The sequence below is a fragment of the Malus sylvestris genome, chromosome 4, assembly GCF_916048215.2.
Source record: "Malus sylvestris chromosome 4, drMalSylv7.2, whole genome shotgun sequence".
Lineage (NCBI taxonomy): Eukaryota > Viridiplantae > Streptophyta > Magnoliopsida > Rosales > Rosaceae > Malus > Malus sylvestris.
The window spans coordinates 10,890,566-10,918,096 of NC_062263.1; the positions used below are offsets into that span (position 1 = coordinate 10,890,566).

Consider the following 27,531-nt stretch of genomic DNA (forward strand, 5'->3'; position numbering starts at 1 on the left):
TCTATAACTTAAACTGCACTGCTGAATATATAGCTCATAACCAATCTCAATCATATCAAATCAAATCCTGCACACGAGTCAGAACCTGATGCGTAAAATAACTAAACACACAAATTAAACCCTCTTTTTATCAATTGTAGCAAAGTATGTAAGTAGGGATCGTTCTAAACCGGGGATTAGGAGGGATTGCTAAACACTTGAAAACTGACTTAAAAACATAAAAACAAAGTTTAAAACACTAAACTAGACTCAAAGAATGCAAAACTAAAATTTAAAATACTAAAACAAACCAAAAACTCAAAACAACAACTAAAAGACTCAAAACTGCCTTAAAAACACTTTCTGGGCAGTTTTGAACTCTAACACAAATCTGAACGAATTTGAGTTGTAACTTGAATCAAAACACTTAAAAACACAAACCAAAACACTTTCTAACTAATCTAGGACTTCAAAATAAAGGGGAGATTGATTTTGATGAAATTTAAACAAAACACAAACTTTGTAATTAAAACAGATTGTAAAACGAATTGGGAGTTTAAATGGATGATGGATTAGTTAGAGGTTCTTTCTCCACACATGACATATATGCAAACGATTCGATTTCCAATTATTCCTTCATAGAATTATGAATGACATTGCCCCAAATTAACCGTGACGTCACTAGCTAACTCTCAGATTTTCCTTGTATTATTGGATTGGATGGCATCATTCGACAACCCAAAACATTCTTCAAAGGTCCCCTACATGACATCATAATAGAGATACGATCAAAGATCATTACGTTCAATGAAAACCATAAGCAATGACAAAGCACTTGCAACTATGACATCATGTTACTCATGCTAGGAATTGAACTTAACGCGATTGTGACTAGCAACCTTCACTACATATGAATATAAGTTTGCAACGATTATGTGAAACATCCTTATACTCTAGCATCATATTTATGCAAGCCAATAAAGTGTCGACCCCTAATTAACAAAAACAAATACGTTATTAATCAAATAGTTAAGCCAATTGCATTCACGATTCAAGAACTCATAATTGGAATTTATCAAATCAAATTGCACATATAGTCATGGCTTTGAAATCACCCCTAACCAATAGGGGTTTAGCCACTCATGTTCATAGCAAAACGAAAGGAAAAGAAATTACACAATGAAATCATAAAACGAATTACACCTAGAATGCACCAACAATGAAGCTTGAACATCCAAGGATCCTTCCTTCTTCCTTCTTGCTGCGGCACACAAGTGGGTGAGTGTATGGATTGGGTTTTGGGGGTTATGGATGGTGTAGAAGGGTGGAATAGTGTTTAGGATGGATGTATGGTGCGGCTAGGAGTGTTTTTGGGAAGAAACTCTGGAGATTGGTGAAGGATGGGTGCGGCAAAGGTTGTGGATGATTTCTGGCGTGAATGGGAGTGATTGGGGATGTTTGTGGCTGCACAAGGAAGTTTATTTAAAGGGATTTAGGAAATAAAACCCTAGGTTAATTAGGTAAACAGAAATTAAGTCTAAAGCTTCTAGAATTAAGGAAACAAATTAGAAACTTCAGGGAAATTGACTAAGAGGTGCGGCTAGGGTATGAAACACAAAAGGAATGTGTTTTAATTCAGAAAATAGGAAAGAATCAATCCCCCTTGCACGGCAAGGAAGAGGAAAGGTTAAGGGATGCGGTTGTGATGTAGGAAAGGTTTAGGGAAAGGTTTAAATGTCCTAAAACTGAAGGGAAAGGGTTCCCTTGCACGGCAAGGGAAAGGGAAGGTGGGAAAGGTGCGGCAAGGATGCAATAAGGGTTCTAGGCTTTTGTTTTGTGTCCTAGAATGCTTAGGAAGTCTTCATAATTGCTGGAACTTTAGGGACATTTAGGAAAAATCAAACCAAAGTCGGAAACCTTGGCTTAACTTTCCTACTTCAAGTAGGAATCCTTGTTGGAGTAGGAATCCTCATGTGATTAGGAATCCATCTTCAATTAGGAATCCTTCGTTCTTCAAATCTTCAATTACGTCCATTCCTTGTGCTCCGAGCATGTGATAATCATTCCAAGCTCCATTTTGCTTCAAAAGGCTCCAAAATGCATCTTCTTGCATCCATTGACCTTAAAACCTGAAAACACACAAAAGTGACTTTAAACACTAAAATAACTAAAGAAACACAAAGTAAAAGAACGAGAACAAGCCAATTAAGTCGCATAAATATGCTCCTATCAGAACCACCTAAAGTGGTTTGTACGACAAGATTAGGTGTAAAGTAAATATGCTCTAGTGGTAACATCACGTGAAGGACTATGCCCTAACTCTGGGCGGGAGCACTAATGCCGAGGTGCAGATTTATGATCTCTCAATACATCACATCATATCTCACATAACTGAACTAGCCTCGTATCTTTAATTTATGAACTTACCTGGCACTTACTTGTGCGTCCACAACACCAATCATAAATATATGCAACTACTAATGCATAGTAAAATAAACAGATACTTTGCATGGCATTTCAAAACGTATAATCATTCAAATTCATTTTCTGGGAAAAACTCAAGTATATAGGTATATACGGAAAACCAAAAGCCCACTCATTCATATGTCGAAGGGTCATAGCCCCCGAGCCTCGATTGATGGCGTTCGTCCTCAGGATAGGTCTCACCTATATGCAAAATAACTGAATAATCATTATTTAAAGCACATACACTAAACTAGGAAATAACTTCTCATACAAAGCTCAAATGGGGTATTTGTATATACCACCATGATCTAATCAACCTCAGGAACATCCCCATATTTTTAGAAAAAATTTCTGACCTCCCAAGTGCTGCCACGTGCCGGCCAAGGCACTGCTAGACGAGCCCCCACGCGCGACCAAACCCTAATTGAAGCTTAACTGCAGTTAGGAATATTCCGTTAAATCTTAACAGAAGTTAACGGCGGTACCTGACGCCGTTAGAATATTCCATCAGACTTGACAGAATATTCTTCTTCGTCTTCCTTGGATCGCTAGAGATCGTCGTCGGTGCTGGTTTCTGGAAAAACAATCAAACCTTCATATCTTCTTCGATTCTCAACCAAAATTCACAAAATTTGTACCAATTTGAAGCTTAGGATGAGAGGAACAAAACCTTACCACTTTCAAGCCTTGAAATCCACGGGATTTCGCTGGAGGGACCTCGATAATCCGGCCAAACTTGAAACTCGCCAAACTCAGCTTCTCGACGTCCAATTCACTTTGTTTTTCTTCTCCGAGCTCCATGAAGATGTCCTAAAGCTCACTAGCAGCTTAAAATCTTCTAAAAACTTCAAAATCACGAGTGCATGAACAGTGCTCAAATCGGAGATTATGGTTTCTCGAGTTTTTCGGGATTTTCACGTCCAACCATCACTACCATTCGACTCCTAAGCTTGCAAAGAGTCCAAAAACATCGTCACAACCTTGATCTGTGAAGTTTGAAAGGGTTTTGAGGGTTGTCCGTATAGGTTGTAAAGAAATGGCAAGAAATTCGAGGGAGGGAGGAGAGAGAAAAGTCAACGGGAGTGGTGTGTGTGAGTGTGAGTGTGTGGTCCAATTTTGGGCTACTAACAACCACAAAACCATAATTTTTAAGTTCTAAAAACTTAGGAACTAATTAGATTAGTCTAACACCTAAACTCAAACCACAATACTACTACACCATATACTCAACATCCAAGGGTATTCTAGTCAATTCACACCATCGAAAAATATATTTCGTGATGGGCTGTCACATGACATGTCTTATATGGTGTTGGATATGTTTTAGGAGGCTCCCTATATGTTTCATGTAAAAGAGAGAGTTCACAATTCAAAGTGGAGTGAATTTTGAGTTTCAGAGAATAAAATTGTGACTTTTGAATTACAGGAGGCAATGTGAGATCAAAATAGAGTTTCATGAAACGTAGATAAAAATAAGCCTGTTAGGTATACAAAAATAAAAATTGGCTTGTATTATTTAAATATTTTTAATTAATTAGACTTGTGGGACTCAATTATGTACTACATCACCACAAACAAAAATTTTGACAAAATTGTGACAGAAGTACCACATTGATTTGCGACATTTATTGTACATTGAATCGATTTTGAATTTTAAAAACCATCTTGATAGGGTGAGTCAATTTCCAATTTTCAACGACCGATTGTGATAAAAACTCTTCTTTTGCTTCCTAAAAAATGGAAACCTCATAGCTTTGGCTTCTTTATATATATATATATATATGGAAGGCCATCATCTTATTCCTTTAGTACTACTATTAGCTCTGCTTACTCTCCAATTATGCAGTGCTAATGAGCTTCCCAGCAAATCCAACACTCAGTACATAAAAAGATCTTGCAGCGTCACAACTTATCCGAAATTGTGCTACAACTCGCTCTCAATCTACGCCGGAAAAATCTAGCACAAACTGCTCTCAATGTGACCATTGCAGCAACCCAAGAAACATATGTGATCATGAAAAGGTTGTCGAAAACCCACGGTTTGAATCCCATAGAGGCAGCAGCGCTCGACTGTGTGGAGGAGAGTGGACATGCTGTTGACGAGGTCCAAAAATCGATCGATGAACTTGGTCATGTAGCTAGAGGATCAAATTTCTGGGTTCAAATGAGTGACATTCAAACATGGGTTAGTGCTGCATTAACAGATGAGGACACCTGCATGGATGCCTTTGATGAACATCACATGAGTGGAAGAGTGGAGAGTCTTGGCCCTAGGTACATAGTGAACGTTGCACATCTTACTAGCAATGCTTTGGCACTCATCAACAGTTATGCCTCCGTGTCGAATGAAGCCGTAGATTCTGTGTGGTTTTCAGGAAAGGTATGACGGTCGTAGAAAATAAATTCTACGACCGAAACGGGTTACTTGGTACTCAAGAAAGAAAGAAAAAACCCAATATTTGGTAAGTGAGAAATTGCTTTTGGTTTTTGTGTGTGAGTGAGTGTTATAGTAAAGAAGCCCAACTCTGTTTTTTATGATTTTTTTTTTATTTTTTATTTTTGGTTGGGAGTATGAAATATTGGAATGTAAATAGCCAGATGTATACTACGCCAAGATGAATATCAAGCCATAATTATTTTATAGGTCTTTCTTCTTGTTTTATTTATATATTTAATTGTATTTTTATTTATATATTTTAGTTATATTTTTATAGACATAGTGCAATAAAGAAACCCAATTAGAAGAATTTACACATGAAAGAAAACATAATAATATAGTGTGTGTGTGTGTGTGTGTGTGTGTATTTTAAATACAGATTAGTAAAATAAGGTTATTGCAACTCAATACCATTAGATGCGGATGAAGTTTTATTTAAATTCAATGTCATGTAATGCTACCGTTTTTGAATAATTTGTAGTGGAATCGGTATTTAATAACTCCTCCCGGCCCATGATGGCATTGACTAACTGTTCCTGGTTTGATTCTTATGATCTGAGGGAGTGGATTTAGCAGTTATTCACAGATTGTTTCCTTGTATGCTGTTTTTCCAATTTCTGTTTCTTCTGTTAGTCAGTTTTCTGTTCCTTAGCAGTGGTGCTGCTTGGATCTCTCTCTCTCTCTCTCTCTCTACAAAACTCCCGTATCAACTCAAACCAAAAGGGAACAGGAGAGGGAGTGAAATGGAAGGTTATCTTCTGCATGCAGTAGTGGCTCTGTCCATTCTCCAATTATTCAACATTATTTCCTCCAACAGAAGCAAACACCGACTACATAAAAACATCATGCAAAGTCGCAATGTATCCTAGGTTGTGCTACAACTCCCTCTCAATCTCCGCGGGCAAAATCCAGACCAACCCAAAACAACTAGTTCATACCTCTCTCAACGTCACCCTTGCGTTCACCCAAGCAACTTCTGTGACCATGAAAAGGTCATTGAAATCTACAGTTTGAACCACAACGCATCTGCAGCTTTGGTTGACTGCGCGGAGGAGCTTGGTGACACGGTCGAGATGCTCCAACAGTCGATAGAAGAACTGGGTCGTGTAGATGGAGCCTCCAGCTCCAGGTTTCAGTTGAGTAATATCCAAACCTGGGTTAGTGCTGCATTTACGAACGAGGATACCTGTGAGGATGGCTTTGCCAATCTTCCTTTGAATGGCAAAGTGGAGACTACTGCTCACAGGCACGTAACAAAAGCTGCGCATCTGACAAGCAATGCCTTGGCACTTGTCAACGCCTATGCCTCAGCTAAAACTGCCTCGCCTTAGATCAAATTAGATCAAACAATGACAAGGGCATGCCAATAAATAGAAATTAACTGCTGTGTTCTATTAATAATTCATATGAATATTGTAGAATTTTAATAAATAAAACCTGTAATGACGTAAATGGCAACAGATTGTTGGTAACAGATTTTTACCAACAATCGAATTCTTTACAACTATTTAACCATGGTATGTCGGAAAACATAATAATGGTTTATGAGTTTGAAAGGACCTTAGTCAGGGTGCTCTGCAGAGATGCAACCGAATCTATAGCAGATTTTGTGAGCCAGCTGATTCCTACTTTAAGCCTATGCTCATCCGTTGGTAATCTAATCAAGTAAGCTAATTTCCTTGCCGTATGGCCGATAGGACCTTCTAAAGTTAGCCCCTCAATGAAACTTGGAGAAATAGCAGCATCATTTCTTCCCAGAGTTATCATTTCACCTAAATTCTGAAACTTAAACGGCAAAAGAGGGCGGTCATTGATTGCAGCCCACAGATTCCAACCAGCAAAGTCTGCTTGCTGAAAAGCAACCTGTGCAGTGGCAGGAAGAAGCCTTCCATTTGATTCCCTTAGAGCACAAGAGTCACCAACTGCAAATATGCGTGGATGGCCTTTAACGCGAAGATTTTCATCTGTTTCTGCTTGTCCACGAGCATTTAGGGGAAGCTCATGGGGCCTGTCCTCGGGTTCCAGCTTAGGAAGAAGAGATTTGTTCCCAACAGTCCATAATACAAGATCTGCTTCCACAGTTTGACTTTGTGATCCCCTTTGAGCAGGTTGAAGTTCCAATATATATTTCTCGGAATCATGTTCTGCATCAACAGCTTTACGAATACAGCGGACAACATAACCCAACAGAAGTTCAACTTTTCTCGATGTGAGTACTTTAATTGCAGCTTCCCTATTGCCAGGCGGGGCATTCGGGCAGATTGTGGTTTCCACATTAATTGCTTGTACTATACCTCTATCCTGCAGTCTCTCTGATACAGTGGCAGCTAACTCAACTCCAGAGTAACCACAACCAACAACAACCACACGAATCAAAGATTCCTTACGGAAGTTCTTCCTCTCCAATGTTCTTAACTTACGATCAACCTTATGAGCATCCTCCAGGGTGGAGAATGGCAATGCAAATTCTACTGCTCCTGGTACAACATCAAGCTTTGATTCAGCTCCCAAAGCAAGAACCAGCCAGTCGTATTCAACAAGGAGTCCACTCTCAAGTAGCACAGTTCCCCCAAGGCTGGATTGTGTAGGTCCATAATGGTCAGAGGGATATAATAGTTTGGCCTTATCTTGATAGAACAGCACACTTGTATTTGCCAGTAAGTCTAAGAAACGAGGAGCTATCTCCCATGCATCTACTTCTCCTGTAAGAAGCTCATACAGCATTGGCTTGAAAACAAAGCGTTCGGACTGGTCAACAAGGAGGACCTGAGGTTTCTTGTCATCAGGCCACTCCAAGGATTCTAGTCGTAATGCAGTATATAGACCTCCGAATCCACCACCTAGTATACATATTCTTGGTTTCTTCTTATCCGGCCAAGAATACAATTGAGGTGCAGTTTCAGCTTCAGATAAATCCTTAACACTACCATTCGACCCAGGCGCACTGGAAGCAATCGCAAATCGAAATCCTATCTGTTGAGAACTGGCAGATAATGTTATCTTGGTCCCACATTTTCTCAAGAAACTAGGAAACAGCCCAGCACAGTGCTTTGCCCTACAATTGAATGGTAAAAGACTTGATGAAGCAGCTAATGCGGGCGATGACATCATTCGGGGTTTATCTGTATATATCAAAAAAGAGAGGAGCCAACTGAAACTTCACATTTCCTATTGGCGTAATTTTATAAACAAAAGATCCACTGACATCTCTATAGAATATCAAAGCACACACACACACAAACTTATACAATCATGAACATGAAATCCTTTGTTCTGCAAAAGGAAACAATAATGCCCCATCTGATAACCATTTCATTTTTTTACTTTGGTTTTCAATTCTTGTGCTTTAAATATGTGAAAGTATATAAAGAAGGGATGACGAAGGGCATTACTATTGGCCAGTCTTGAGAGCGAAAACAACTTAAAATAGTTTTTGGTTTTCTTTTCGTTTTTAGTTTCCAATTCGTGTATCCTCCCTTATAAATTTCTTACATTTCTCCCAAAATCCCTCATCCCTTCTCCTATGTCCCCTATTTTTCCCATGTATCTACCTTCTATCTCTAACACAAAAAAACAACAAACTAAGAACGAAATGGTCATCAAACGGGCGCTAAATTGTCAGATTAAACAGTAAACAAGAACAAATGGGGTGAGCCAGGATCCAATTCGGAGTGGACTAAACCGAAAACCAATTCATCATACATCACCCAAATGCACCACATTTACCTTAATAAAAGCAGAATTAGTAAATTAACATGCTATCAGTAAGAAATTAAACATAAACAGATAATTCACAAAATAATTATCAAATAAAAGCAAATGCACCCTAGTATTTTCAACATCAAATTTCAAATTAAACCAATATACAATATTTGTAGCAGAAAGGACACTGAAAAACCAGAAACTCAACAAACAAGAAAACTGTGGAAACAAATTTAAAAAAAAAAGAAAAGAAAAAGGGAAATTGGAAAGTACCTTTTTGAGTGATGGGTTAAGTCATCACTGATAGGGAACTGAAGAGGCACATGAGCAGGTAGGTAGCTACTGGATAGACACCAACGAAGAAGAAGAAGAAGAAGAAGAAGAAGAAGAAAAGTGCGTTTACGGGCTGGGCTTAGAGGTGAGATAGATTATGGGCTTGCTGGAACAACCCGAACCGACTATTATTTGTGAGGATGTAAATTTGAGATACGTGGCGGCTTGACGTCCCTTTTTATTCTTCATCACCAAAACTCTTACACAAAATTTTCTCTCCATTTTATTTATTTATTTATTTATTTTTTGGTTTTGTTTTGGGAGCAATTTGATTATGGTCACAACATTTTTTTTTTTTGTCTAATGGTCACTACATATTTCAAAATTAGAAGTTTTCAAGGAGAGGCCACAGGAGAAATTTTATTTTAGGCAGAGAGGGAATTGTATTTATTGACCTTAATTCAAGAGGAGAATTGTTTCAATTAACCTATGCTAAAAAATGAAATGACGGTTAACCTATGTTGAGATATGAAATTATTGATGTAGATGAGTTTTTACAACAGTGATGGAAAATGTTAATGCTAGCATGGTGCAGGTTCGATCTTTTTCCTTAACATTTAACAAATTAATCTACTAATGCTATCGTATGTCAAAACAAAATATATGAAAATATTGGTTAACCTAAATTAAATTTTCTTTGTTCTTGATGGCCAAGATATATGAAATTACACCAATGCAATGGGAGGTTCCCTAGAGAGTCACTTCTATCATCATCAATGATGTTTGTGACTTGTCTCAGTCTTCAATCATATTGATTGGAAGCACATTTTTAAGGAGACAAATTTTGTTGCAAATACTTTAGCTCATCTTGGTCTTTCCATTTCAAATCCTCATGTTTGAGATTTATGTTTACATGATGTGGCTCTACTTGCTTTTTAGTATGTTCTATTATGTGAAAAATTATACTTAGAGGAGTCTAAATGATTGATTTAGAGTGTCAACAATCCTATCTAAAGTCAAAATTATATTTAATATTATTCAACACACGTGTTATAATTTGAATGAATTCAATGCATCATATAAGTATTTTCACGTTGTATGTTATATGCACCTAATAACTTACCCCAAAACATACTGCTCACGTACCAGTTACCACATGTTATAATCCTAATTTAATCGAAATTTCAGAATTCAAATGTGGAATTTATGTAAATAGTAAAAACATTTCTCAACCTCCAGATTGATGCATGGAAAAATAGCCTCTTGGTTTTTCGTTATCCCCAACACTCCACGCTTCCACAACCCTTACCCCATCCATACGGATTTGGATTCCCTTCCGATTCTGATTGTGAGGATTCAAGGGATTAAGTCACCATAGCCGTTCATCACCCATTTTACGACTACAAATCTAAATTTTTAAATTTTATCTACATAGTATTATGATTTGTAGTCGTATAATGTGTGGTGGACGGCCATGATAACTTGATCCTTGATCCCACGATGAGGAGGTTTCGGAGGAGATCCAAATCCCATCCATACAATACCATACGGGCCATATCACAATCAGATAGGGCGCCAACAACTCTCTCTCTCCCTCTCTCTCTCTCTCTCTCTCTGGGATAAGAAGAAACAATGGCTACAGAGTCAGTGAGAGTGTACAGTTTTAGCTTCAATGGAGGTTCTCAGACTCGGCCGGCCATGTCTCCCTCCCCAGCTCGCTTTCTCGGTCTTCGCCATCGACCCTCTTCTTCCCTCACTTCGTCTTCGCTTTCCCACTTCTTTGGGAATGTTCGTATCAGCTCCCACTCCTCAAGGCTCTCGAATTTGCGCCAGCAGAGCCGAAGAAACCTCTCTGTTTTTGCCATGGCCGCAGAGGGTAGTTTTCTCCTCCTGTTCTTTGTGTTCCTACTGTTTATCCGCCACTTCCTTGCTGAATTATTGCTCTCTGAATTGTTGTGTGGATTCCCAAATTGTTCAATTTTTGGTTATTTAGTGAGATCTATGTGCATTTTGGTTCAGCCCTTATTTGAAATGAATCGATTTTAATATTTATAACAAAAAATAATTGATTTTTCTAATTGGGATGATTGTGCCTCTTTTTTTATTTAGGACTTTGATGTTCAAAGTTATTCTGGATAAGAAATCGATTTTTGCAGTCAATAGTTATCGTATACGGGTACTTGGGATCGAGTAGAGCATATAAACTTCACTAAACATTCACTGTGAATTTGCAACCACGGCAGAAGTAGCTTAGCTTTCTGTGTTCTTAATATACTCAACTTAATTCTGGTTTATCGGAATAAGGTAATCGAATGTTCTGTGGTATCGATGTCGTTGTCTAGAACACTTGTATTGATACGAATTCTATCTTTTGGCATGTTGATGAGTGATGTTGTTCTCGACAGTTCAAGGAGATAGCCTCTCCATGGCCATGTAGCTACTTTGTTGCCGGATGAAAACACAATGCTTCTTTGTCTTTCGAATGAAATCATATATAACTGAACGGTGCTCCATTTTAATATATTTCTTCGGGGTTTCTTTAACTGGATATATAATTAAACCTAGAAACTCTTTATACTTGTTTCAGTTTACTAATAATATTGGTAGTAGTGTTTGTTTATCAGCTGATATAGCAGATATGTATTTATTCTATTTGTTTGTTCATTGTGCCAGATGGAAAACGTGCAGTAGCTTTAGAAGATTATCGCAACATAGGAATTATGGCTCACATAGATGCAGGGAAGACAACTACAACTGAAAGAATCTTGTTTTATACTGGAAGAAACTATAAAATAGGGGAGGTACATGAAGGAACAGCAACTATGGACTGGATGGAGCAGGAACAAGAAAGAGGCATTACCATAACTTCTGCTGCAACTACAACATTTTGGGACAATCACAGGATTAACATCATCGACACTCCTGGCCACGTTGACTTCACCCTTGAAGTGGAGCGGGCTCTAAGGGTGCTTGATGGTGCTATATGCTTGTTTGATAGTGTTGCTGGTGTGGAACCTCAATCTGAAACTGTGTGGAGGCAAGCTGATAGATATGGAGTGCCCAGGATTTGCTTTGTCAATAAAATGGATCGTCTTGGAGCAAACTTCTTCCGAACAAGAGACATGATAGTGACAAATTTGGGTGCCAAACCACTTGTACTTCAAATTCCAGTTGGTGCAGAAGATAATTTTAAAGGAGTTATTGATCTTGTGAAGATGAGAGCTATACTTTGGTCTGGAGAAGAGTTGGGTGCTAAATTTGTTTACGAGGAGATTCCATCTGATCTTCTGGAGCTGGCTCAAGAATACAGGGCTGAGATGATAGAAACCATAGTTGAGTTGGATGATCAAGCAATGGAGGGCTATCTAGAAGGAGTTGAACCTGATGAGGAAACCATTAAGAAATTAATTAGGAAGGGAACCATCGCAATTAGTTTTGTGCCAGTATTATGTGGTTCGGCTTTTAAAAATAAGGGGGTTCAACCATTGCTTGATGCAGTTGTGGATTATTTGCCTTCACCACTTGACGTGCCACCAATGAAGGGGACTGATGCAGACAACCCTGAAATCACGATTGAAAGGGCTGCAAGTGATGAGGAACCATTTGCTGGGCTAGCATTCAAGATCATGAGTGATCCATTTGTGGGATCCCTTACATTTGTGAGAATCTATGCAGGAAAGCTAACGGCTGGATCCTATGTTTTAAATGCAAACAAGGGAAAGAAGGAGAGGATTGGTAGACTTCTAGAAATGCATGCAAACAGTAGGGAGGATGTAAAGGTAGCTTTAGCTGGTGATATCGTTGCACTTGCAGGCCTGAAGGATACCATTACCGGTGAAACATTGAGTGACCCCGATCATCCTATAGTGCTTGAACGAATGGACTTCCCTGATCCTGTAATTAAGGTTGCCATTGAACCCAAAACTAAAGCTGATGTTGATAAGATGGGAGCTGGTTTGGTTAAGCTTGCTCAAGAAGACCCTTCTTTCCACTTCTCTCGGGATGAAGAGATCAACCAGACAGTGATTGAAGGAATGGGAGAATTGCATCTTGAGATTATTGTTGATCGGCTCAAGAGAGAATTCAAGGTCTGTGTACTACTCCATGTTTCTCATTGTCCATATTACTTATGATCCTTGCCTTCACCATAAAAGATTCGGAGTGTTTTTTCTTTTTGTTTGTGCGTTTTTTTGTATTGCCATAGTGTCATCTTCTGGATTATTAATCTCACCCATGTTTGTGCTTGTATCTTATGTACAAATATACACGTATATGCATATAAAAGGACTGTGCACCTACCTATGAACTTAACCATTTGAAATGTGTTAATTGTTATTCCTTTGAGAATTTTCAAAGAATTGAATGCTCCAGATATGTAGTTGATTTGGATTTTCATAGCTGGGATTGCTTGATCTGTGCAGGTTGAAGCAAATGTTGGTGCACCCCAGGTAAACTACCGGGAAAGCATTTCGAGAACCTCCGAAGTGAGGTATGTGCACAAGAAACAATCAGGTGGACAAGGTCAATTTGCAGATGTCACCGTACGGTTTGAACCAATGGAGGCTGGCGGTGGATATGAGTTTAAGAGTGAAATCAAGGGAGGTGCAGTGCCAAGAGAATACATTCCTGGGGTCATGAAAGGATTAGAGGAGTGTATGAGCAACGGTGTGCTCGCAGGCTTTCCTGTTGTTGATGTACGCGCTGTACTAGTTGATGGTTCTTACCATGATGTCGACTCAAGTGTGTTAGCATTTCAATTGGCAGCAAGAGGAGCTTTCCGGGAGGGGATAAAGAAAGCTGCCCCGAAAATGCTTGAACCAATAATGAAAGTTGAAGTTGTTACACCAGAAGAACATCTCGGAGATGTGATTGGTGATCTTAACTCGAGGAGAGGACAGATCAACAGCTTCAATGACAAACCTGGTGGTCTCAAGGTACGTCTAAGGATTTATAACGTAACCGATACTTATGATTGCAGCTAGCAAGCGTGTGTTGTTAATTACATTCGAATCTTGACAAAGTATTATACAGTGGTAATCATGTTTCGGTTACTAATAGAGCGTTTCGGTATTAATCCAGGTGGTGGATTCACTGGTTCCTCTTGCGGAGATGTTTCAGTACGTGAGTACGCTGAGGGGCATGACGAAAGGTCGTGCATCGTATACAATGCAGTTAGCTAAGTTTGACGTTGTTCCTCAGCACATTCAGAACCAGCTTGCTGCCAAGGAGGAAGAAGTTACTGCTTGATTTTGTTTCCATGTATGGTCAGATCAGAGGGAACTTATAATTTAAATCCCAACTCATTATTTGAGAAAAACCCTTTTTTTTTTTTTTTTTTTTTTTTTTTGACTCTGCATCAAAAAATATTGAAGTATTGATATTTCCTTTTAAAAAAAGAAAAAAAAAGGGACACCGCATGTAAGCTCAACAAAACCACGAGTCCTGCCTTGCTCTTGTATTCCTACCACTTTTATTGCACATTTACGTAAAGGTAATCAGAATCAAAACGCATAATTAAATTCCGATTATAGGATACTTTAATGTTTATTAAAAATATTGGAAATCAAAATGTTAAAATTGCCCTTCACATTTACCTCATACCAGCAAATGCTGCCAAGTTTAATGTGAAGTTCAACAATAATAATTAAATAAAACTAAATCATTAAATTTCAGTTAATACTTGTTGAAGGGCGGAATTTAACTTTATTTTTTATTAATTAGTATATAAATTTTAAACAAAGCATTAGTATATAAATAATTTATTTCAACTAAGAGCATTTTAGTAATTATATTGATTTCCATTTCGATTCAGGTGAATTGATAACAGACTAACAGTTATATAAAATCTAAGATTAAGTACCTAAAACTCTCAAACCTTTTAGTGTTATTTCAAATTGGTCTCAACCTTTTTAAACATTCCAAACAAGTACCAAATCTATTGAAAATGTCGCATCTCTTAAGCCTCAATTAACTTTATGTTAAATTAATTAAGGTTAACTTTGTCTCCAACACCAATAGAAAGTCATACAAGCATGGCTTTCACCAAGTAACAGTCACTATCATCCCCCTTCATGCCATCATCTCAAAACTCAATGCATAATCACAAACTCCACCCCTATAACTCAAGCTGCTAGCATCGAGAAGGTCATGGAGGTTACTGAAATGATAGGGACTACCATGACACAGCCACTACTATTTTCACCGCTCACAAAGAAGAACTAAAAGCTTTACCAACCGAAAATCAGCGAATGAGGAAACCGCATTAGCATGAACAAGTTCCTTAAAACTCTATCTGAATTCTTAACTCACGTTTTTATTAGGAGATTTTCCAATCCCCATTTTTGTTTTTTGTTTTTTGTTTTTATTTTTTTTGTGAATATATTTATTTATTTTTATTTTTTCATCATTATGTCATTTTTGAAGTTATCTTCATTATTATTTTAGTATCCAAAGTAACTAAGTGAAACCCATTATTGTCACCTGTACATTAATGAAAAAATTAACTCTGAATTAACAAATTTGACATTTTCAATAAGTTGGATACTTATTTGAAATGTAAAAGATTAAAATCAATTTAAAATAACACAGATTAGAGAGTTTTAAATACTTAATCCTAAAATTTATTTAGTTTACAGAATGTTTTAATAAACACCTTCAACAAGAACCTTCAACAAGAATCCAATTCTGACCTCTCCATTCTAACTTCTATCAATTCAATTCTTATTTTGATGATGGATTAATAAACGAACCAACATAAACTAAAAGCAAAAGATTTTCTACACAATTTTGTACATCAAATCCAAATCGTGTAATTTGAGTGGAATAGTAAACTTGACAGGGACATCTTTCGGGAGAGAAGAGGGTTTTGGGGGGGGGGGGGGGGGAGGTTGGCATATGAAAAACATCCACATAAATATCTTGAAAACAATAATCTCAAAAAAAATTCCAAAGCGAGGGGGTTCTAATCTAATTACTGGAATGGACCAAAAGAAAGTTACTGGACTGGACATTTTGATTGGAAAGTACAATTTGAACGCCAAACGATTCTTTCTGATTACATGATCAAATCTTTCCCGTTGTTTACCGAAGCTGGACAATTCCCGCACTGACGAGCTTCTGGATCTTGCTCATCACCATTGGGTTCTTCGTGTGTTCCTGAGCAGCCTTGGGATTCTCCTGGAAATCGGTTAACACCTGAACACATCCCGAACAACACAACTTTAGACATTCATACACCGCGTAAACTCAATTAACAAGGGAATGGTGTAACACAACAGCGAAACACTAAATTATACTGACCTGTCTCATAACAGGATCTTGGAGAATATTTTGAATTTCTGGGTCCTGCATTCCTTTAGCCTGCAAGAAACAACAAACTCATTAACATATGACAATCTCGAGAAACTATTTCCGAGTTGAAGAATGTTTGCCAAGTCACACACCTGTCTCTCCTTCAATTCCTCGGGAGTCAAATCCCCACGGCTAGCTTTGTTAATTTGCTCTACGCATCTGCAATCAATTTCAAGTGGTGTCAACTCTCAAGCATTATGCATCTTGTGTAACAGGCGCACATCCAGTTAACATACAGTAAAACTAAGCACCACGCAATAAACACAATTCATGTAAACATACCTTCGCACACCATCAAGCAATTCCTGGTTGCTAGGATCGTGTTTCAAACCCTCCTGGTATGTTTCCAAAGCTTTCTCATATTCTTTCATGAAAAACTGGACGGCACCTTTTCTGGTATAACCCTTTGTAAAGGTTGGATCAAGCTCGATGCACTTCTCTGCATCTTTCAATCCCTCGGGCATTGCCCCGAGTTTTGTATAGCATGCAGCTCTGTTGCTATATGCCTGAATCAAACCATGAAATGTCAGACAATATTAAAATGCATTTGGACGATCAACTATATAAGGACACTGGAGGTTCTCCCACCTTTGGATCCTTGGGGTTCCTTCTGAGAGCTTCAGTGTACTGCTTAATAGCCTCTGGGTACTTTTGTTGCTTGAAATATTCATTACCTACACATCATCGACAAGCAGTCAAGCTAGAGAAACATGGACGGCATAACTAAATTACATGGCACGGAAACACTGTATTTCATTCAGATCAATGCAAACATTAGTAAGTTTCAATGCAGTCAAAAGTTATAAGCACATGAAACTGAAGAACAAACCTTTCTCACGCTCTTCATCGGCTAACTTTGGATCATAATACTCTTGTTGCTCTAGATCCTTCTTTGCTTTCTCAGCTTCGTTCAATTTCCTTAAGGTATCTGGGTTGCGGTGCTCTGTGAGAGCTTTCTGGAACGACTCAATGGCAGGTTCAAAGTCCTTCGAGCATTTTGCCATCTTCACCAAGGCGGTTCCCTTCCTAGTCAAAGCTTTTGCCACCATCTTAAAGTCTGACCTTAGCTCTCTTCCCCTTTCCACAGCCTTCTCACAGTCTTTAATACACTCCTCATACTGATAGAATTAACAACAAACTGGGATCAATAATCCATAACAAGCCAAGTATCCACAAAGAGCACTAAATCATACTAACAGTACAAGCTTATAGTCTATACCATCAGTTAAGCACTAACCAAAATCAATCAGTGTGTAAACATTATCATGCAGCTTAAAAATAAATGGCGAACACTAGATATGCAATCCATACCTGACCCATTTCCAAATACGTCGCTGCACGATTCAAGATAAATGAAATGTCCTCATCATTCAACTCAATAGCCTTGGTGTAGTGCTGAATCGCTGTGTCGAAGTCCTTCTGCTTATAAGCCGCATTGCCAGCCTCCTTCTCCTTTATTGCCTCGGCCTTCCTCTTCTTCGCCTCACTCTCCTCCTCACTCACCTCCATCGGCTCTGGCTCTGGCTCCGGCTGATGCTCCGGCTTCTTCTCCTCCTTCCAGGGCTCAGGCTGCTTCCGCTCCGGCGGAGACTCCGGCATCTCCTCATCCTCCGCCCCCGTCCCACCGCGCAACTTCACGTTAAGCAAAACCCCCAGGGCTTGCATAACCCTCTGGTCCTTCAAATACAAATTGAGATTGCTAGGGTTTTTCTGAATCTCCTGCATCATCTTCACAAAATCGGGTTGCTGCAAGAAGGCACGGGTCGACGGGTCGGCAGTGAGCTTGGCCCACATCTCGGGACCCGAGAACGCATCCCCAAACGGGTTCATAGGCGGGGGTCCAGCCCGTGACCGGGTCGCACCGGCTTGAGCGTCGGCTAAACCAGACTTCAGAGCCTCGTTATTGGGGTCGATCTCGAGACCCTTCTTGTAAGCCGAAACGGCGTCGTCGTACTGGCCCAATCCGCAGTGAGCGGCGCCGAGCCGGCTGTAACCTTTGGACCAATCAGGCTTAATCTCGACGGTCTTCTTGGCGTCGGCTAGGGCTTCAGAGTATTTGTTGAGAGAGGCATAGGCGGCGGATCGGTTGGAGTAGAGGACATGGTTGGAGGGAGCGAGGTCGATGGCTTCCGTAAAGTGGGTGACGGCGGCGTTGAAGTCGCCGGAGGCGAAAGCGGCGTTGCCTTTGGCTTTGGCTTCGTCGGCCATGGCTGCTTGGGATCAGAGAGAAAGTTGAGGGATTGCAGGTGTAGGGGATTGAGGAGGAGAAGGGGAGGCGAGCTTTATAAGATAGAAAACTGGTGTGTTAAGGGACCTGTCGCCAGAGGCTTCTAGTGAATGTGGGGTTTGATTGGGGTTCTGGAACCTTCGGTTGCGGTGATCTTATGGCTTCGCCTTTGGAAGCTCAAATAATATTACTTTCTTTTAAAGAGAACTATTATTTTTCTTTTTGTTTTTTGTTTTTTGTACTTGAAGAAATTACTAGAACAAATGGAGTGTTGGAAATAAAATATGAGGTTATAAATAGGCAAAAGTGAGAAGGAGAACATTTGTTAGAAATTGAAGTGGAAAAGAAGCAACGAATACAGGTAAAGAGAGAGGAGGCAGATTGATATTATCACTTTCACTTTTGATTTAGTATGTTGTGCTGAAAATACAAACATCCCTTTATATACAGAGGTATTGATCCGACAACACTTTACATGCATGAAAAAAAATTTATATACTAAGATAGTGAAATTCAAACTTATACCATCTAAGTCTACAATCTTATCCTAAAACTTGACTAAGTTGACTTCAATTTCTTCCATTTTTAGTCCAATTATGTGTGCTTTCACATTTTTACAACACTCCCCCTGAATGCTCATATCAATATCAGTTGCGTCATTAAAAACTTACTAGAAAAACCAAGTGTGAAAAAACTGTAGCGAAGGAAAAAGAGTACAACTTTGCATATATTATTTGTCACAGCCCTTCCCATAGAAGTATATTATTTAATTATCGACGACGTGAAATTACCTTAAATACCCTTTGACGTTGAGAATTATTATGGAGTGTTGTGGTTTTGACTTAAGGTTATGGACCTATTAGTTCTATTCCTCTATTATTGGAATTAGAACTAAGTGTTCTCTTAGTTTTGATTGGTGGCTTTTGGACCACACACCCACCTACCCTCTCTCTCTCTCTTTCCCGTGCTCTCTCTCTCTCAGACTCACTCTCTCTCTTCGAACTCGTACGGACACACACAAACAAACCCAAAACAACATGGATCGAAGGTTCTGAGGTCTCCAGTGTGTTCCTAGGATCCTTACGAGTCAAGTGGTACCCATTTTCAGCAAGGAAGCCTTCGAGAAACCCTAGTTTGAAAGGGAGCCGTGGGTGTACAATACACCAAACCAGTTCGTGGAGGTTTCAAGCTGTTCTAAGACTCAAAAGGTAATCTCCTAGTCCTCTGGTTTGTTTTGGCATAAATTGGAACAATTTTGGACGTCAGAAAACCCCGGAAAATGGACCTTCGACTTGGGTACTATTCATCAACTTTTAAACCCTTGAGTGGCGACGGTTGCCGGAGCTGGAGGTAGGAGATGAAGGAATATTCCGTCAAGTCTGATGGAATATTCTCACTCCGTTAGTTAGTTTAGATAGATTCCGTTAGCTTTTATCCACGGCAGTTAGGATTCCGTGAGGGTTGGCCGCGCGTTAGGGCGCGTCTGGCCGTGCACTCGTCAGCACGTGGTGGCGCGTGAGGCCTCAAAAATTTATTCTAAAAATTTGGGGACGATCCTGAGATTGTGTAGGTCATTGTGGTATATTCATATACCCAATTTGAGCTATGTATGAAGAGTTATTACATAGTTTTGTATATGTGCATTAAAGTGACGTTTATATAGTTGTTTCCCCTATAGGCGAGACATATCCGGAGGACGAGCGTAGCCAAGCTAGGCATGGAGGTTACGACCCAGCTGCATATCTGTGAGTGGGCAGTTATTTTCAGTATATATATATATATATACACTTGACGTTTTTCCCAGAAAACGTATTTAAGAAAATGCGATTGAAATGCCATGCTAGGCATATATTTTATTTTGGTATATGCATTATCATAATTATGCATATTGTTACATGGTGTTGTGGAGGCTTAGGTAAGCTCAGGTAAGTTATGTTTGGTTATGTGAATTGTCGAAGATGTGATATGTGATTGAATATTGTTGAACACATAAAACTGCACGTAGGGTGATTGTGATTTTAGCCAGAGATATGACACATGCCTGTTTATTATGTCATATCACGCACCATATGCTCACATTGGATCCAATTTAGGTGGACAGTCTTGTCGTACAAACCTTATTTATGGTTCCGACTCGTAGGTGACTAGCGATTTATCGTCCGACTATTATGTGAGAGTAGTATTGAGCATAATTATATTACACCCATTATCGTCGTACAGACCTTTGCATTTGGTTTCGACTCTTGTGCAGTATATTGTCGTATAGGTCATTGTAATGACTCCTGTTAGATTGACTTTTGAGCTATGAGTTCAACCGTACAGACTACCACAGGGGTTCTGGCTAACATGTTATTATTCTATGAAACTATTCTTACCTGAATTGCTTATTCTGTTATATATAGGCATGGCATACATACAAATATGAATCTTGATTTTGAGCATGATTTGAGATTTATACATATTTATGTATTCTATTTTTTGGGAAAGTATTTATATACTTGTTTTACGGTGAGGGGTTAGTATATTTAAAGAAAAATAAGGTTTTCCGTGTAAGAATGTTTTTACTGACCCACTCAACTTTGTTTTTCGCCCCTCTAGGTCTTAGATAGCAGAGTTCGGTGGCCACGAGGAATCCCACGGTGTTCTGATAGAATCCGAAGAAGTAGGATTCACCTTCGGGTGTTATATCTTAGTAATTGTCCTACTTGACTGCAACTAGACTTTCTCATTGCTCTGAAAGTGTATTTATACACTTAGACTCTCACTAGCATCCTTTCTTAACTAGGATTGCTAGTTGCTTGGTTTTAAATTGTTCATATTTCCTTACTCTTTATCGCTTCCGCTTGAGCACAAGGCTATGTCACACTCACGTGACAGCCAACACGTCTCGACTCCGGTTAGGATGTGTCAGTTTAGTATCAGAGCCTAGGTTGCAGTCCTGTATATCTTGAGAATTTCTTAGTGCCTTCTGTTAAAACTATACCACCTCGTAGAGAGCCACGTCGTTCAGATGAGCCTAGTTTCCTCGACATGGCTCAGTTAGGGGAAGCTATTACTAATATGATTCAGTCCGTCCTTCTTAAAGGACTTCTTTTGAGATTGGTTATAAATTGAAACTGAATCATTTTATGGAAAAATGAAGGACTTGAGGGAGTAGAGCAATGGCTCAATCATTGTAAAAGACGTTCAGCGTTATGCTAAGTCAAGGGAATCTTCTTTTTGAAAGGTGGATCGTGACAACTACTTGGTTTCTGAGTACTAAATCTGCATCCTGGTAAGGACAGGAGGTTCATCAATTGATGCCAAAGGAACTTGCTGATTGAGAATTGTTTAAAGAGTTGTTAAGAAAAGATTTATTCCTCCGGCACTTATGAATGGTAAGAAACAAGAGTTTACAAATTTGAGACAAGGAAAGAGGACGACGGATGAACCTTATAGAAGGTTTATTGACTTGTCTCGTTACCATTCAGATGTTGCTGCTAATCCGGTTGAGATGTTACGTCATTTTAAACTGAGTAATAAGAAGATGTGGTGTTCTTTGGCGACCATTACCCATTGTGCTTCTTACCAGGAGTTCTACGAGATTTTGTTGAGGACTCTGAGAATATGTTCAACGATAGTGATGAAGAAAAGGAAAAGAATGGGAATCAAAGGAAAGATGATAAAAGTTAAGGTCAGTCATCTCAAGGACTTCGTAAAACTCAGAGCTTCAAAAGAAGTAGAACTAATTCTAGTTCTTCTAGTGGAAGTTTTAGTGCTACTGATCTGATAAGAGGTGGTAGATTCACTGGAGGTCCTAGGTCCCAGAGGCAGGGATATATTGGTAAAGGAAATGTACCTTTGTGCCGTGGGTACAATAATAGACACTCTAGAGAGTGTAGACGAAGAAGCAGTGGATGTTTTACATGTGGACAAATGGGACATAGAGCTACAAATTGTCCCCATAAGCAGTAGATGCCCATCAGTTTTCTTTGCCACCACTAGTACCAATCCAGCAAGTTTCTAGATCTAGTAGTTATGGTCAGATGGGCTGTGGTGTGCAGGGGCGAAGAAATCAAGCTAATAGAGGTTGTGAAGGATGACAACAAGCCAAGGACATGTTAAACATTTTGGTCACTTTGTTAGAGTTCATTGGTTGTGATGCAGAAACTTCATGTTTTGGACGATGTTGCCAAAGGAAGTAGTGAATGAGCACGAGCGAAGCGTGCATATGTATTTCCCAATGAAGGACAAGATGGTAATATTGCACCCTCGGGAATTATTACTTACTTATCAAGACAACAGTGGGTTATCAGTATTACGGGCAGCAGACCATAATATTAATAACTTATTCGTTGGATTCGTTAAGTAAGCAGATAGGTCATTCCATGTTAGTATTGTGTTTATTCAGGGTGTCCAGTGATGGTGGAAGAGATAGTTATGTCAATGAATTTTATCCCGTTAGATATAGTGGATTTCGATGTTATTCTAGACACAGATTGGTTGCATTATGATCGTGCCAATATAGAGTGCTACGGGAAATTAGTTACTTTCCATCGTCTTGGATCACTAGAGATTACTTTTATGGGTGAGCAAAGTAGAATGAGGTATGCCATTAATCCTGTTGTAAGAGCAAAGAGATTGTTATCGAAAAGCTGCCAAAGATATTTAGCTCATGCAGTGCTAAATGATATTACTCTGAGTGGTGTGGAAAATGTAAAGGTGATTAGACATTTTCCTGGTGTAATTCCAGACGAGTTACCTGGATTGCCACCAGACAAAGTTGTGGAGTTCACTATTGATTTATTTCCAAGTACAGATCTTATATTAAAGAATGGCTCCTGCTGAGTTAAGGAAACTGAAAAAATTCAGTTACAGGAATTGGTTGATAAAGGTTCCATTTAACCTAGTATGTTATCTTAGGGAGCTCCAGTTTTGTTGTGAGAAAGAAAGACGGGACATTAAGGCTATGCATTGATTATAGGTAATTGAATCGGGTAACGATTAAGAATCGTTATCCAATGCCGCACATTGATGATTGTTTGATCAGTTTGGAGGTGCCTATGTGTTTTAAAAGATTGATTTGAGGACTGGTTATCATCAGTTGAAGATTAGCGGTGAAGACGTTCCTAAGATTGATTTTAGGATTCGTTGTGGTCTTTATGTGTTTTTGGTGATGCCATTCAAATTGACGAATGTGCCTGCTGCTTTCATGGGTTTGATGAATCAAGTATTGTAGCAGTATCTAGACAGATTGTTTGTTTTCATTAGCGATATTCTAGTATGCTCTAAGTTGAAAGCGGACCATGTTCAACATTTTATCTTGGTATTAAAGAAATTAAGTGAACATCAATTGTATACCAAGTTTAGTAAATACCAATGTTTGATGAATCAAGTGGCATTTTTGGGACATGTGATATCTGCTCAAGGTATTCAAGTGGATCCTTAAAAAGTAGTAGCGGTGGAGGATTTGGAGCAACCGCGAACTGTGACTGAGGTACAGAGCTTTCTTGGCTTAGCAGGCTACTATAGACGGTTGTTAAGGAATTTTTCAGTCATTACTTTGTCATTAACAAGTTGACGAGGAAAAGGTTAAGTTTGAGTGGGATGAAAATTGTAAACAAAGTTGTCAGCAGCTGAATGTATTATCTCACTCGTACACCTGTTTTAGCACTCCCAGATGATAGTGGTAATTTTGTGGTCTACAGTGATGCCTCGTTGAATGGTCTTAAATATGTGTTGATGCAACATGGTAGGGTGATTGCCTATACTTCACGACAATTGAAACCTTATGAAAAGATTTACCCTAATCATGACTTGGAATTTGCAACTATTATCTTTGCTTTGAAGTTATGGAGACATTATAGTTATGGTGAGAAATACAAGATTTTTACGGATCACAGGAGTCTCCAATATATTTATTCAGAAAGATCTTAATCCTCAGCAACGAAGATGGATAGAGTTGCTTAGTGATTATGATTACACGACCAGGGTGATTGTGCAAATGTTGTTGCTGATGCACTTAGTACGAAGACTCCAGGGAGAATTAATGCATGATACAATTGCCATGTTTCTCTTATTGCAGATTTGAGATCTACTGGAGTAAAGCTTAAGGTGACAGAACGAGAAGAATCTCTATTGGCTAATTTATAGGTCAAGCCAATTTTAGTGGATCGTATACTCGATGCCCAAAGGATTGACGAAGAAATTCAAGAATTAATCGAGACAAGAAATGACGGGAAAAAGAAAGACCTCAGAGTTAGTGAATCAGATGGCATGCTTATGTAAGATAACAGGATGTATGTGCCTAATGATTTGGAATTAAGAAAGTAATGTTGGATGAAGCACATAATTCAGCTTATGCGGTGCATCCTAGAGGTACTAAAATGTATCATACCATTCGATTATATTATTATTGGCAGGGTATGAAAAGAGAAATTGCTGAATATGTTAGCAAGTGTACCAACTGTCAACAAGTTAAAGCTAAAAGGAAGAACTTTTTGGATTGATGCAGCCATTTCTCGTTCCACAGTGGAAATGGGAAAATATTGCGATGGATTTCGTGTACAAGCTTCCTCGTACACAAAATGATTACGATGGAATTTGGTTGATAGTTGATTAACTTATTAAGTCAGCGCATTATTTTTCAGTGAAGGAGCAGTAACCTTTCTAGAAGTGCAACAATTATTTATTTGTTTTATGGAAAAGAGATTTGGGCTTACGGATTTGTTGAACTTCTTGGGCATGTTGGTCACGTCAATTTCCTGAAAGTAACACCATAAAGCCCATGAAAGCTGTGTCATGCGTTTCGAAATTTTTGGACTTGTGGATGGAAGGTATTTTTGGGAGCAACCACGAACGGTTTGAAAATTTAAGACCCTGAGTTAGTGGAGGAGACTACTCAGAATATTCAAGTACTTAAGTCTAACCGAAAAACGGCCCTAGATCGACAAAAGAACCTAGCTAACAAGCATGCTATTGATCGAGTATAATGATTAGGTATTTTTAAAGCTTACACCATTGAAAGAGATAGTAGGGATTGGAAAGAAAGGCAAGCTAAAACCTAAGTACATCAGGCTGTCTTTGATCACTAAAAGAATCGGTGAAATACTTACAAGTTTGAGTTGCCTTCAGAATTGGCTAAGGTGTATAATGTATTTCAGGTTTCGATGCTTCGTTACTATGTAGCAGATTCGTCGCTTATGATTTCAGTTCAGCTTTGGAGATTAATCCGGACTTGACTTATGATGAGGAACCAGTGACTATTTTGGATTGGAAAGAGGAAGTCCTAAGAAATAAGACTGTGTACTTGGTAAAAGTAGTATGGAGAAACCATTCAGTGGAAGAAGCTTCGTGGGAGACGGAGGATCGGATGAAAGAGATGCATCCAAGGTTGTTTTATGAGTATTAGTGAATGTATTGGTTGTATGTAATTTTGAGGATGAAATTTTATAAGGTGGGGAGATTGTCACAGCCCGTCCCAGAGAAGTATATTATTTAATTATCGACGGTGTGAAATTACCTTGAATACCCTTGGACGTTGAGAATTATTATGGAGTGTTGTGGTTTTGACTTAAGGTTGTGGACCTATTAGTTATATTCCTCTATTATTGGACCCAATTAGAACTAAGTGTTCTCTTAGTTTTGATTGGTGGCTTTTGGACCACACACTCACCTACCCTCTCTCTCTCCTTCCCCTGCTATCTCTCTCAGACTCACACTCTCTCTCTCTTCGAACTCGTACGGACACACACAAACAAACCCAAAACAACACGAATCGAAGGTTCTGAGGTTTCCAGTGTTTTCCTATGATCCTTACGAGTCGAGTGGTACCCATTTTCAGCAAAGAAGCCTTCGAGAAACCCTAGTTTGAAAGGGAGTCGTGGGTGTACAGTACACTAAACCAATTTGTTGAGGTTTCAAGCTGTTCTAAGACTCAAAAGGTAATCTCCTAGTCCTTTGGTTTGTTTTGTCATAAATTGGAACAATTTTGGACGTCAGAAAACCCCAGAAAATGGACTTTCGACTTGGGTACTATTCATCAACTTTTAAACCCTTGAGTTTTTGTGAATTTAAGGACCACAGTGAGCTCAATGAGGTCCTCACGATGCTCGGAGTGCATCGTTGGTAGGATTTGGGTCACAGGATGCTCGAAAACAGAGTTTTGCAGAAGTTGCCGGAGTTCGAGGACTTTTCCGACTTGATTTCACGTGATTCGAGGCGTGAAAGAGGTATAACGCAATTCTTTACCTCCTAAACTTCTTTTTGGTGGAAATTGCATGAAAAATGGTGAAGAAATGACCGAGATTAAAGAGTTTGAAAAATTGCCCAATTTCTGGCGTCGACGACTGTTGTCGGAGCTGGAGGTAGGAGATGAAGGAATATTTCATCAAGTCTGACGGAATATTCTCATGCCGTTACTTAGTTTAGATAGATTCTGTTAGCTTTTAATGGAATATTCCATGGAATATTCCTAACGGCAGTTAGGATTCCGTGAGGGTTAGCCACGCATGGGGGCGCGTCTGGCCGTGCACTCGCCGGTAGGTGGCAGCGCGTGAGACCTCGAAAATTTATTCTAAAAATTTGGGGACGATCCTGAGATTGTGTATGTCACCGTGGTATATTCATATACCCAATTTAAGCTATATATGAAGAGTTATTACATTGTATATGTGCATTAAAGTGACGTTTATATAGTTGTTTCCCCTGTAGGCGAGACCTGTCCGGAGGACGAGCGTAGCCAAGCTAGGTATGGGGGTTACGACCCAGCTGTATATCTATAAGTGGGCAGTTATTTTCAGTGTATATATATATACACACACACACTTGACGTTTTTCCCAGAAAACGTATTTAAGAAAATGTGATTGAAATGGCATGCTATGCCTATATTTTATTTTAGTGTATGCATTACCATAATTATGCATATTGTTACATGGTGCTGTGGAGGCTCAGGTAAGCTCAAGTAAGTTATGTTTGGTTATGTGAATTGTCGATGATGTGATATGTGATTGAATATTGTTGAGCTCATAAAACTGAATGTAGGGTGATTGTGATTTTAGCCGGAGATATGACACATGCCTGTTTATTATGTCACCTCCCGCACCATATGCTCACATT

The 27,531-nt window shown here is 39.0% G+C and overlaps 4 protein-coding genes and 1 pseudogene across 4 annotated transcripts; 3 read left to right on the plus strand and 2 right to left on the minus strand.

Annotated features, from left to right (window-relative positions):
• Positions 1-4,232: 4,232 nt before the first annotated feature.
• Positions 4,233-5,183, plus strand: LOC126617746 (21 kDa protein-like; annotated as a pseudogene).
• A 143-nt stretch (positions 5,184-5,326) lies between these two features.
• LOC126618112 (21 kDa protein) lies at positions 5,327-6,213 on the plus strand. The gene is given in 4 exon segments (XM_050286207.1): positions 5,327-5,333; positions 5,443-5,510; positions 5,654-5,873; positions 5,876-6,213. Coding segments are annotated over 4 exon segments (633 nt in total).
• Positions 6,214-6,253: 40 nt separating this feature from the next.
• LOC126617742 (alternative NAD(P)H-ubiquinone oxidoreductase C1, chloroplastic/mitochondrial) lies at positions 6,254-9,040 on the minus strand. Its single transcript, XM_050285794.1, has 2 exons — positions 8,858-9,040; positions 6,254-8,004 (listed from the first exon to the last, which is right to left on the minus strand). Exon 2 carries the CDS (start codon positions 7,991-7,993, stop codon positions 6,425-6,427), a length of 1,569 nt encoding a protein of 522 aa, XP_050141751.1. The 5' UTR covers positions 7,994-8,004; positions 8,858-9,040; the 3' UTR covers positions 6,254-6,424.
• A 1,360-nt stretch (positions 9,041-10,400) lies between these two features.
• On the plus strand, positions 10,401-14,174 carry LOC126617740 (elongation factor G-2, chloroplastic). Its single transcript, XM_050285792.1, has 4 exons — positions 10,401-10,733; positions 11,531-12,945; positions 13,279-13,791; positions 13,937-14,174. The coding sequence occupies exons 1-4, from the start codon at positions 10,490-10,492 to the stop codon at positions 14,102-14,104; spliced, it is 2,340 nt and encodes a 779-aa protein (XP_050141749.1). The 5' UTR covers positions 10,401-10,489; the 3' UTR covers positions 14,105-14,174.
• Positions 14,175-15,752: 1,578 nt separating this feature from the next.
• On the minus strand, positions 15,753-18,575 carry LOC126617741 (hsp70-Hsp90 organizing protein 3-like). Its single transcript, XM_050285793.1, has 7 exons — positions 17,519-18,575; positions 17,037-17,325; positions 16,796-16,881; positions 16,490-16,713; positions 16,300-16,366; positions 16,157-16,216; positions 15,753-16,051 (listed from the first exon to the last, which is right to left on the minus strand). Exons 1-7 carry the CDS (start codon positions 18,413-18,415, stop codon positions 15,938-15,940), a joined length of 1,737 nt encoding a protein of 578 aa, XP_050141750.1. The 5' UTR covers positions 18,416-18,575; the 3' UTR covers positions 15,753-15,937.
• Positions 18,576-27,531: the final 8,956 nt, after the last annotated feature.

What these genes read in the sequence shown, in the direction of transcription:
- LOC126617740 (XM_050285792.1), top strand. Translation starts at nt 10,490, where the DNA reads ATGGCTACAGAGTCAGTGAGAGTGTACAGTTTTAGCTTCAATGGAGGT. An exon ending in GGCTCAAGAGAGAATTCAAG is followed by an intron (nt 12,946 to 13,278) that starts GTCTGTGTACTA and finishes TGATCTGTGCAG; the next exon opens with GTTGAAGCAAATGTTGGTGC. An exon ending in ACAAACCTGGTGGTCTCAAG is followed by an intron (nt 13,792 to 13,936) that starts GTACGTCTAAGG and finishes GTATTAATCCAG; the next exon opens with GTGGTGGATTCACTGGTTCC.
- LOC126617742 (XM_050285794.1), bottom strand. Translation starts at nt 7,993, where the DNA reads ATGATGTCATCGCCCGCATTAGCTGCTTCATCAAGTCTTTTACCATTC.
- LOC126617741 (XM_050285793.1), bottom strand. Translation starts at nt 18,415, where the DNA reads ATGGCCGACGAAGCCAAAGCCAAAGGCAACGCCGCTTTCGCCTCCGGC. An exon ending in CGTATTTGGAAATGGGTCAG is followed by an intron (nt 17,326 to 17,518) that starts GTATGGATTGCA and finishes TAATTCTATCAG; the next exon opens with TATGAGGAGTGTATTAAAGA. An exon ending in CGATGAAGAGCGTGAGAAAG is followed by an intron (nt 16,882 to 17,036) that starts GTTTGTTCTTCA and finishes GATGATGTGTAG; the next exon opens with GTAATGAATATTTCAAGCAA.